General features: G+C 47.9%; 1 protein-coding gene across 1 annotated transcript; it reads right to left on the bottom strand.

The window, feature by feature from the left end:
• Nucleotides 1-6,125: 6,125 nt before the first annotated feature.
• LOC103768230 (plasminogen activator inhibitor 1 RNA-binding protein-like) lies at nucleotides 6,126-10,278 on the bottom strand (the record flags this gene model as incomplete). The annotated part of the gene is made up of 5 exons (XM_008935372.1): nucleotides 6,126-6,308; nucleotides 7,908-7,982; nucleotides 8,530-8,601; nucleotides 8,750-8,887; nucleotides 10,116-10,278. Coding segments are annotated over 5 exons (631 nt in total), but the record flags the coding sequence as incomplete, so codon positions are not given.
• Nucleotides 10,279-11,778: the final 1,500 nt, after the last annotated feature.

Here is an 11,778-nt window from a genome sequence, read left to right as displayed (position 1 = left end):
CTTCAGCAGTGAGGAAAATCCCCCCCCCATCCCAGCTGCCAACCCCGCCAGCCGCACGCCCGGGCGCCTCCAGCCTACGCCGCTGGGCTGAGTCCAGGAATCAGAGTCCTACCAGGATTTGGTAGGAATCGTCCCACGTCACTTTGGGCAGGTGACTTCAGCAGTGAGGAAAATCCCCCCCCCATCCCAGCTGCCAACCCCGCCAGCCGCACGCCCGGGCGCCTCCAGCCTACGCCGCTGGGCTGAGTCCAGGAATCAGAGTCCTACCAGGATTTGGTAGGAATCGTCCCACGTCACTTTGGGCAGGTGACCAAACCACCTGCAGGTCACCAGAGGACTTGAGGAAAAGGCATTGGGCACGGCCAGGCTCTGGAGATCCTTCAGAGGAAGGGGTGAGGGGGATCCGAGCCCAGCCGTGGCCACGCCAGGCCGCGGCCTCATTTTCTAGCACCATTCCTCAACTGTGCTGAGAAATCTTCAGGTTTTACCAATTCATCTCATTTTTGGGGAAGATTTCCTTGGTAACCCATCTTTATTTTGCTCAGCTTACACTCCCCTCATTTGCTTAGCCCTGTACAAACATTTCAAAGGAGGGAGATGATAAGAATCCTTTCTTGCTTCATGTCAGCCACATCAAGCACCTCAAAGAGAAGGAGCCAAAACATTTGGGCTACTAAAAAAAATGTGACTCCCACCCCCTCTGCCATGACACAACGTCCTCTCACCACTGGTTGGATCACCCAGAGCCTTGAGGAGCAAGGCAGACACCCAAAATTCACACCCAGCCACCACCACAGCACGTGTGAGTGTATTTGAAATCATTACACACTGAACACAAAAAGAACCAAGTGGGTTTAAAGAGTTTCTTTGGTAGAAATCACTTGTCCACATCTAAATCAGGTTTTGGTACCTGTGATGACACACAAAATGTGATGTGACCACAAAGGATGAGACCAAGGGTTGATCTAGTCCACAACTCTGCCCATTATAGGCCAGAAGGTTGTTTTGGAAACACAACATCCAGCACTTTCCTCCTCTACAAGCCCCAAATTTCTGGCACAGCAATGACCAGGTTGGGCCACCAAGCCCTGGAGGGTTTAACTGCCCTTTGGGGAGCCCTCATAAGGCAGCCAGTGGACACTGAGGGGTCTGCAGTCAAAAGGCTGAAGCTGCTCTCAGAGACTCCTCTCAGTCACTCACAGAAGCCCAGGGCCAAATCCTGCACTTGGGCCACGACCCCCTGCAAGCTCCAGGCTGGGGAGTGCTTGGTGGGAAAGGACCTAGGGGTGCTGGTGGCCAGCGGGAGATGAGCCAGTGTGAGCCCAGGTGGCCAAGAAGGCCACCAGCATCCTGGCTTGGATCAAAAACAGCATGTCCAGCAGGAGCAGGGAACTGATCAAACCACTGCACTGGACACTGGGGAGGCCACAGCTGGAGGGGTGGGGTCAGGTTTGGGCACCACAGGAGAAGAAAGACCTTGAGGGGTTGGAGTGTGGCCAGAGAAGGACAACTGAGCTGCTGAGGGGTCTGGGGGTGCTGAGCCTGGAGCAAAGGAGGCTCAGGGGAGACCTTCTGGCTCTGCACAGCTCCTGACAGGAGCCTGGAGCCAGGGGGGGGTCGGGCTCTGCTCCCAAGGGACAAGGGACAGGACAAGAGGAAAGGGCCTCAAGTTGCCCCAGGGGAGGTTGAGGTTGTCCCTGAGGAACAATTTCTTGCCCTGGAGGGTTGCCCAGGGCTGTGCCAGGCTGCCCAGGGCAGTGGTGGAGTCCCCACCCCTGGAGGGGTTTCCAAGCCGTGGAGATGTGGGGTGAGGGACACGGGGCAGTGGTCACCACAGTGTTGGGTTGATGGTTGCACTTGATCTTAGAGGTCTTTCCAACCTTTCTCTAAAGAACCTTATCCCTCACCAACTGAGCTAATAAACAACTTCCCTACTGATCTAACCATCCCTTCCCACCTTTGGCCTCCACAGCAGTGTTGGGTACCACGATTCAACTAGGCACAAGGAGAAGCACCACTCCACACAGCTTCCCTTCCAACCTACACTGGGATGTATTCCATGGAACAACCTCCATCCCTTCCCTTCCCAATGCTGCTACTGCTTAAAAAAGCCACACTAGAGTCTACCAAAACCATCACAGCTTCACAACTTAACCAACCAACAGCAAATTCTATATGTAACCTCAGGATTTATTCATCTAAAGCTAATTTAAATCACCAACAAAAGACTTGGCATGTTCTCCTCATCCTCTTCTGTCACTCAGGTGACAGCAGACCTAGACACGACCACAAATAAGGGATTTGGGTGACATCTTTTGAAAGGATTTCATTTCTCTGTCCTGGCAGCTCTCCACAGTGCTCTGATCTGGTAACCAAGAGGTTCCTGAAGGAATTGCTGCATTTGTGGGTTTTGGGGGAGGCCATGAGAAATGGAAGACAACCTACTAAGAGCAAGGAGCCAAAGCAGATGGTGAGAAAGGCAAAAAAACCAAGGGCAACAACAAAAATTAAAAGACTCCTGAGAAGAAGAGCTCAAGATGAGGTTTGGATTCAGCTCGGCGAGGAGCAAGGGTCCCGTGTGGTGCTCAGCTGGAGAGCAGACATGGAGACAGGAGCTCCAGAGTGTTATCTGCTCCAATTCCCTGGTTTTGTGACTCCTTGATGGGCAGCCCTGGAGTGCAGGAGGGGCTGGGAGGACGAGAGGGGCACGGGTAGGAGGGATCAGTACCTCGTGTGACTCCAGCTGGCTCCCCTGCGTCTCTGCCATCGCCTTTGTCTGACGCAGGGTGGTGTCCAGGCCAGAGGGCAAAGGGAACAGAGGGAGAAAACAAAAGGCAGAAATGAGACTCAACTCCATAAAAATAAAAAAAAAAACAGGTCATGGGGTGACACGAATTGCTGGGGACAGAGCTGGCCGAGCACACAAAGCAGGAGGAGGATGAGACTGAGAGGAGCAGCCAGGCAGGCTGGAGGATGGAGAGCAGGGCACCCACACGTGCCCACCCCAGGGCCTCATTCAAGAGTCACAATCCAGGGCTTGGAGCAGAGTCACAGGATGCACTTGGTTGGAAAAGGCCTTCAAGATATCAGGAGTGCAGCTGTTCCCCCAGCACTGCCAGGTCCCCACTGCCCCGTGTCCCTCACCCCACATCTCCACGGCTTGGAAACCCCTCCAGGGGTGGGGACTCCACCACTGCCCTGGGCAGCCTGGCACAGCCCTGGGCAACCCTCCAGGGCAAGAATTTGTTCCTCAGGGACAACCTCAACCTCCCCTGGGGCAACTTGAGGCTGTTTCCTCTTGTCCTGTCCCTTGTCCCTTGGGAGCAGAGCCCGACCCCCCCCTGGCTCCAGGCTCCTGTCAGGAGCTGTGCAGAGCCAGAAGGTCTCCCCTGAGCCTCCTTTGCTCCAGGCTCAGCACCCCCAGCTCCCTCAGCTGCTCCTCCCCCCACTTGGGCTCTAGACCCTTCCCCAGCAGCTCCGTTGCCCTTCTCTGGCCACGCTCCAGCCCTTCAAGGTCCTTCTTGGAGTGAGGTGAAATTGAGAAGATCAACTGCTCTTTTACAAAACATCCTTCTCATTCTCCCTCTGCAACCTCCTCTAAGGAAGCAATTAGCAGGGAATTGGAAGGCCCAGGAGAGATGCACTGCACAGCAGATAGACAGTGTAGGAGTTGATCTATTAGTGTATCCATCTTGCCAAGAGACTTGTATCCAACTTCTGGAGCCAACTTTAAGATCTCTCCACAGTGTAACTCCTTCCCATTTTCTCCTCAGCTGCACCAGAACTTCTAAAGCTCCAGCCACTGAACCAGCTACAGAGAAGGAATAAAAGAGGATCTCTATTTTACAGCATAACCCAAACTCCTGGAAGGAGTCTCATTAGACCAGGTCTGCCAAAACACAGACTTCACATTAAAACCAGCAAGAATCTGAGACAGGACTAAGGTCATCTCTGCAAAGTATCACTTCCTAGCAGTGGCACAGTACATGTGAGGAAGAGGAAGGAGCTCAGACAGGGTCAGGTGTTTCAGCCCTCAGTGAAGAGCCTGAGGAAGACAAAAAGCTCTTTGAGAAGCCTCAGGCAGATGAACAGCACTGTACCCCCACACCCCTTTTTCCCACAGAGCATTCTCCCAGCAGTTCTCAAGCCATGGGGGAGAGTCACCACAACACCTCAAACATCTGAGCAAGTCTATTTGGGCACACTGTGACTTTTTAAGCACAGCAGAGAAGATCTGGGGCTGAAACCCAGAGTTTACCTAGGAACCAAGTCACTTCCACACATCAACCCCTTTCTCATCAAGAAGAATCACAGATACATCACAACCACCTTAATTTCAGGATTCATAAGCATGTCCCAGAGGAGAAAGAGAAGAACAGCAAGTGATTGGTGGGATTTGTTCACAACTGCTCAATATTCCACCTTCTGAACCCAACCACCCTGTGACACAGTTCAGTTGCTGTAACTTAGCAAAGAAACACCCCAGGCTGAGCAAAAAAAAACTCCCCAGGCTGCTTCCTGAGGGATCAGGGAACAATGAGGAGGTGAAATGGGGAGAGACAGACATCTGTTGGACAGACAAAAGCAGACTAAAAGCATCTACATTTAGCAGCTTGTTTGTTAGTAACTCACTTTGTGCTTACACAGCAAGAAACTCTTTAACCTCTTCCATGAGAGTGGTAAAAATATTCCACTGCTTTCTTTGAAGTTACCCAAATACACCCCTCAAAGAGAACAATCTACTAATTATGTCAGTCATCCCATGGAAGTAATTTGATTAGTTATCCTCATTGGTTTTGTTTGGGTTTTTTGTTTGGGTTAACTGATTCATTTTTCAAATGGAAAATATTTCTAGCTTCTACATTACTCAAGGGCACCACCATCTTACAGACAGATAGGTTAAAAGATAGACTTCAAGTGACTAAATGTCAAATCTGCTTGGGAGAGATTTGGGCTGGTGGAACTTGGTAAAGGACAGACACCTCTGTTTAAATATACTCTTAATATACAGCAACACAAGTCTCAGGTTCCCTTTTCTACACAAGCCAGAGGAAAAAAACTAATGAACCCTTCAAACACTGCACAGCTCAAGGTAAAGAAAACCACAGACAATTATTTTAAGAACTGAACTACCTTCCATAGCAAGCTAAAAAACCAGCACCCTTGTCACAAAGTCAAACTCATCTTGAGGTCAATGAGATTAGAGATGGAGTTTGCCTTGGAAGGCTCCTCCCCATCTTATTATGACCCCAAATGACAAGAAAAAAAACTGCCAAGGTGTAAAAAGGCAAAAATAGATGTTAAAAGACCCAACAGCATTATTACAATCTGGTTACTTCAAAGGAGTCAGAACCAGCTGGTCAATAAAGTTGCAGGTCATGGATTAACAGTGGACCACTGAAGTGTTAAAAATAAAGATTAAACCTGAAGCTTAAGGAAACAAGAGCTCTCAGCACCTCCCTCCCCTCCTGCAATTACAGGCTGTCTCTCCTTGCTGCTCTGTCTTGGAACAGAAGATTGTGCCTTGACTGAAATGAGCATGCTGGAGAAAGGACAATTTTAAGGTGATTCTACATCAAGTGTGGTGTCTACATTTAGTGTCACCAAAGCCCATGAATGTATTTCCCAAAAGCTTCAGGACACTTGTCTGTGTAGTATTACAAAATGAGAAGTCACTTCTCTCACCAACTTAAGACACACTGTTTAGGTATTAGTGTATCTGAGGCATGACCAGTGTTTCTTCACTCTTGCACCATGTTTAACCTTTTATTTAGCAACTCACTACCAAAAATACTAAATAACAGAGGAGATTCCTTTAAAAAAAAGCAAATACACTGACAAACTTTTTGTCCAATGCCCCCTAAGCAGTCCTCACCAAGTCCCCTGCCCAGATCTGGAGCATCTCCAGATCCTATCACACTACACAGCAACCTGAGTTCAGATCAGCTCCTCAAACCAAGCACAGTAAGAATGGCTGCTGACAAATTCATAACTGGTAAGAAATGTTTACAAACTTTTCCCCCCCGAGGGCCGGCACCTCAGCAAATGGAGCTTCCACCCCAAAATGTGTTATCAATAGCAGACAAAAAAAATAGATATATAGTCTAGATGTTAGTAAAACTGACTTTACCTCCTCACTCTTTGACTTGTGAAGGACAAAGCCTTTTTTCCACTGCCCATCAGCACCCTCGTTTGGCTTGCGGATGTTGAACTCCACTTTTGCACGATCCTTGCTCTGAATGGCTTTCCACTCATCCAGGGTCATCTCCTTAGGGCCTTCTTCCTTCACTTCTTCAACCTCGTTCTCTCTGCAGGGAATTCGTGGGGATGATCATCATCAGGGCTTTGAATTCACTCATTCAGAACCAGTTTTGTCAGCACCAAAGTTTGTGAAGTACGGAGCACGTTAAGAGGTGGATATGAAACGCTCTCACTGCCAACACTCAGAAAACATACAGTGAAACTCATCTCCTTGAGCCAAACTGCCAAAAAAAAACCCCCTAAATCACAGCTGGACACCTTTGGACAACTAAATAGTGAGCACAGTGCAGAAAAATGTTAAAATTCACATTGACTTAACCTGCCTGTTCTTGCCCAGAGTTTTTTTGACACACCTCTCTCCCAAAGGTTCAAGATAAAGCCCTGAGAGATTTTTCTTACCACCACTTTCAAGCTTGTTAAGTTTTTAACAAGCCAGAGTTTAACCAGCTCTGGATAGTCTGCTTCCTTTATTGAGCCAAAACCAATCAGTCATTTCCCAGCTAACTGAAGCAATTTTTACTTTCAGGTAACTTGAAAAAAACAAGAGAATGAAACTCAGTTATTTGTGGAGTGCACCTCACTGTAAGTCTTGTCTAGTAATTCTCCAGGGTGCTTAAACAACTAAATTGCTGATTTATAGAGAACTAGTGCCATGTTTGCACAGCAAAAACCTTGAAAGCCTCAAGAGAAGCACCCTTCATTTTGTAGTAATTAATTCTGAGGAAATAATGCTGAGGGTTTACGTCAAAATTGCTGTATTTCAATTTCTTCCTTATTCTGTAGGACAGTTTTTGACATTCTATCTAGTCAGAAGTAATTTCTTGTGTTCAAGGCAAAGATCTAAATCCATTTCTTATTCTCTAGGCAGTAATTGTACATTCTACCATAACCAAAGTTATCAAGCTATAGCAAACTCCAAGTTGGAAATTTCATGAAAACAAGTATTTCAAAATTCTATCTCCTCTGTTTGCCATTTTCTTTTCAACTCACCATGAAGCACAACCCTCATTAAAATACAATTTATTGTACTATGCCATCATAAAAACTTGTATCATGTTTTTTTACACCAACTCTCAAGTATCATTCCTGCACGTTCTGCTTCTCTAGTTCCTCTATTTCATTCCTCCAGTCCTTGGTTTCTTCTCTAAGTGTCCAAGTGGACAGAGAAACGATCAAGTTAACTTCTTGAAGACCTTCCCTGCATGCACAGAAGCTGGAGAACAAGAGATACAACCTCTCCAGTCACAGTCTCAACAGCTGTTGTGAAAATCTAAGTTGAAAAAAAGTGCCTTCCACTGGCAGAAGAAGGTTTTGTCCCTTTTGCTTGGTTCCACCTAGTGATGAGCACAAATGCTCTTGGATTTGGTGCTTAGGAGCTGCAATCCTAAGGCTCTAAGCATATTAGAAGTGATTATTCATGACTCAATCTGAAAGTGACCCAAGAGCCTGCGTGACACCAGCAAGTTTCACGATAACCACTTTTAAACAGATGCTCTTCCAGGAGCACTGCTGATAATCTCCTATTTCCTGAAGAAAACAGAGCCTGAGCTTGGCCAAGCAGAAAAAAAAGAGTAAATTTGGAGGCTCAAGGCAAAGTCATAGTTGCTCTGAAGCAGTCAAAGAGCACCCAGAGTGGTGGGACTCACTTGTTTTCGGAATCAGCAGGCGGATGTTCCTCTCCCTCCGGCGTCTCCTCAGTTACAGCTGACTGATCCAATTCGCTGCAATTACACCACGTCCACAGGTTGGTTTTTGAACAATTCCTCCCTACTTAGAGCTACGTAAGATCAATGACTAAGATCTACAGTGGATTTACACGACCCACCCTTCCATTAAAGCTATTTCATTAAGGATTGCTGCTCTCTGTGGCTTTTTAAATGCCACGCTCCTCGTGGTTCCCCCCAACACCTACTAGGAACCATTCTGAAAGCTCCAGTTGTGCCTCGAGAGACAAAATGGGTCTAAGTGTAAACAATACTGATTTCAATATAATAACCCAATGAGAATTATTAAATTAGTCTACTTTTAACTAGCTCAAGACCCTCTCCCACTGCAAAGTTCCCTCACATCCTCCTTTTAGCGGTGACGCCATTTCACGTTACAAGAAATCACCCATTTTACGTTACAAGAAATCACCCATTTTCTGAGGTCTGCAAAGGCTGTTTTAACAGCGTGGCAAAAATGATCCAAACCCAGAGGCAGCTAAAGCTTTTCCAACCATTTAACACCCTGCTAATGAGTTTTTCTGAGCAAAGAGAGGTTACTAACGTGAGCTCGTCTTTGACAGTCCCCCAGTTGTGTGAGCCGCTGCCGCCGCGCTTGTCCTCGTGCTTCAGCCCGCTGAAATGGGAATGTGAAACAGAACTACCAAAACTGAGTTAACATTATAGTGTCCAGAAATTCAAAAGAGTGTAACGAAACGTAAAGAATAACCCCCCCAAAAAAAACCCAAAGAAAAATGAAGAAGAGGAAACGGGTGAAGACTTACGATCGATCGCTGCCGCTGTGTCGGTCAAATTCCCGCTTGCCACGGGAGTCGAAGCCGTCTCCTCGGCCCATGCCACGGCCACGGCCACGGCCTCTGCCAAGCCCACCACGGCCACGCATAGGTCGGTCAAGAATGGGTCTAGAATGGAACATCCAAAGTGAGTATTTCATCCCCAAAACGTCCTCCCCGGCGTGGTTTTGAAGGTTTTTTTGTTTGTGAGAGTTATCGGTTTTTTTCCGTTGCGTGTTACCGCGTCTGGGTTCTGATTTCAGTGCCAAATTATTACACTCAAAAAGCCACATTCTAGAGCCTAGGAACACACACTCAGGATCACTGGTCATTATTTTCTGGCACTGAGTTCCAAAATGTAGTCTCTGGATTGTTATCTGACAAGAATCATGGAATCATTACAGTTGGAAAAGAGCTCTAAGATCATCGAGTCCAACCGTCAACCCAACACCACCATGGCCACTAAAACGTGTCCCCAAGGGCCACATCCACAGGTTTTTTGGAACCTTCTCCAGGGATGGGGACTCCAGCACCTCCCTGGGCCTGGTCCAATGCTTCACCACTCTGGCAGGAAAGAAATTCTTCATGAAAAAGAATTCCCTAACTACCTGAGACTTTAATTTCAATCTAACTCACATTCATCCAACTTACTTTTCAAGGATTTTAACTTTGGCCACTAAAACTTTAGTATTTGAAAGTTACTTCCAGAACACCTGAATTTTAGATCACTCATGATACTTGAGACAGTTTAATCTTGCATATATGTAAAACAGCTTCACTGCTTCCAGTTTTGACGACAAGATGTAAAAACCTTCATGGACAAGAGGAAACAGCCTCAAGTTGCCCCAGGGGAGGTTGAGGTTGTCCCTGAGGAACAATTTCTTGCCCTGGAGGGTTGCCCAGGGCTGTGCCAGGCTGCCCAGGGCAGTGGTGGAGTCCCCACCCCTGGAGGGGTTTCCAAGCCATGGAGATGTGGTGTGAGGGACACGGGGCAGTGGGGACCTGGCAGTGCTGGGGGGATGGTTGGACTTGATCTTACAGTTCTCTTCCAACCAAACCAATTCCATGATTCTGTGACAAACTTCTACTGGCCTGAAATCAGCTGTATGGATCTCAGGAACGGCAAAGAAAATTCACCCTGCAGGACACAGCTACACCTGAGTTGTCTCCTGAGTTATCTGCTCTAGATTTAGAGATCTCAACCACAATTTCAGTTCTACCGATGGAACCGTTCGCCTTAAATCCTTTCCAGCCTCAAACCCGACTCAAGTTTTCCACAGAATTATGGAAGAGCCCAGAAAAATAATAGAGCAGAGCCTGCATAACAACCAAAACCATCCCTCAACCCAAATCTTACTTGTCAACAGAGAACTCTCCCCCTTCGGCCTTCTCCTCGGCGGGCTTCTCGAAGCGGCGCTCGCGGGGAGGTCGCCTCTCGGGCCTCCTGTCGATGGGTTTCCCTTCCCCCTGCTGCTGCTGCTGCTGCTGCTGGTCGGGCCTCCTGCCGATGCGCCTTATCCCTGTGACACCAGGGGAGAGGCAGCAGCACTGTTATTCCTTACAATACTGGAGGGAACACAAAGCCTGTCAGACCACAGGAGACGTCAGTCGTCCCGCTGCGAACCGTTCGGGCGGTTTTCGAAGGAGCGAGGCGAGCAAGATTTTGGCTTTCCTTCCCCCCCTCCACCAGATGTTTTTCAGGTAAAACGAGTGGTTTTTGTTTCATGGTGCACCAAGAGGACCCAAGATCCTGTGGTAGCCACCCTGTTTTGTCCCTCTGTGCCATCCTGGGAAGCTTTTGGTGCCTTTTTTGTCCCCAGACCCCACGTCTGACCCAGGGCACGGCCACCTTCACCTGGAGAGATGGGACCAGCCCCCCCTCCAAGTCCAGCAGGTACTGGTTGGTGACAAACTGGTGTGTTCACTCACACCACTCCTCCCAGTTCAGCACATGCTCACTGCTGACAACTCACCTCCTTGTGCTCTCAGTTAAAAAAGCCATAAATACCCTGTGCCACCAACCTGGTCACTGTCAGCATCCCCCTGCCCTCCCCACCCCTTCCAAAAGGTGTTTTTCTTAAAAACAACAACTTCCCACTGGCATTTTTTCTTCATTAGGGCACCCAAAGGATCTTAAATACAATTTTCTTTCCCACTCATCTCCTGTTTACTCCTCTTTAATCTGGATAAACACATCCCACCTCTGTGAATGCCGTTTTCCAGCAGAAAATATTTAGGGCAAACACACCAAGAACTGTGAAATCTTAAAGGAAAAGCTGCCAATTTTTCAACACTTCCAAGAAATAAGTTCCTGCCTAACAAGCGACGTCCTAGTTGGGTGGGGCTCCAGAAGTTCCAGTTGTAATGGCATCCAAGCCAACACACCCAAGGGGACCTCGTCTCCCTGGCCCACACAAAAAAGAAAATAGACATTTTCAAGTCACAGAGTTGACTTCAGAGTGCTCTAAAAGCAGGCTCAACTTTCACTCTTTCACTCCTGCCACAAGCCACTCAATACTTTTTATTTCTGCCACAGCAAAGTGGCACCTGGTTTTGAAAACGGACCTGAAAACAGGGAGGTAAACACAGACATGCCAAAAACTCCTCCACGGGCCAAAGGCACTGCCCATGCTGCAGGTTCACCACCCTAATTAACATCTCCAGAGGACACCGGATCAGCAAAGTGACACTCGGGACTGATTACTGCATTCCTCACACTGAAAAAAAAACCTCTCGAGCCTTCAAGTACAAAAGATCTGTAAGGGAAGAGCAGCGCCCACAGCTCACGTGGGGTTCTCAACCTCTCACAGGTCCATTTTCTCCAACACCTAACGTCATAAAACTTTTTCTTTCTTAAAAAGCAGAGAATCCTTTCTCCATCACGCTCTGCACTCGATGCTGGAGCACTCAGAAGCTTTCACCCAGCCCTGTGCTCTCCTGCCCAGAGCTGGCAAGTCAGTCCCTCGCCCACAAGGCGACTGCTGTCACCACACCTCGCTGCATTTCCAGGATTCCACTTT

This window comes from Merops nubicus, unplaced genomic scaffold, assembly GCF_000691845.1.
Source record: "Merops nubicus isolate BGI_N331 unplaced genomic scaffold, ASM69184v1 scaffold22262, whole genome shotgun sequence".
In the NCBI taxonomy this organism is placed as follows: Eukaryota; Metazoa; Chordata; class Aves; order Coraciiformes; family Meropidae; genus Merops; species Merops nubicus.
This window is presented reverse-complemented; position numbering and strand designations above follow the sequence as displayed.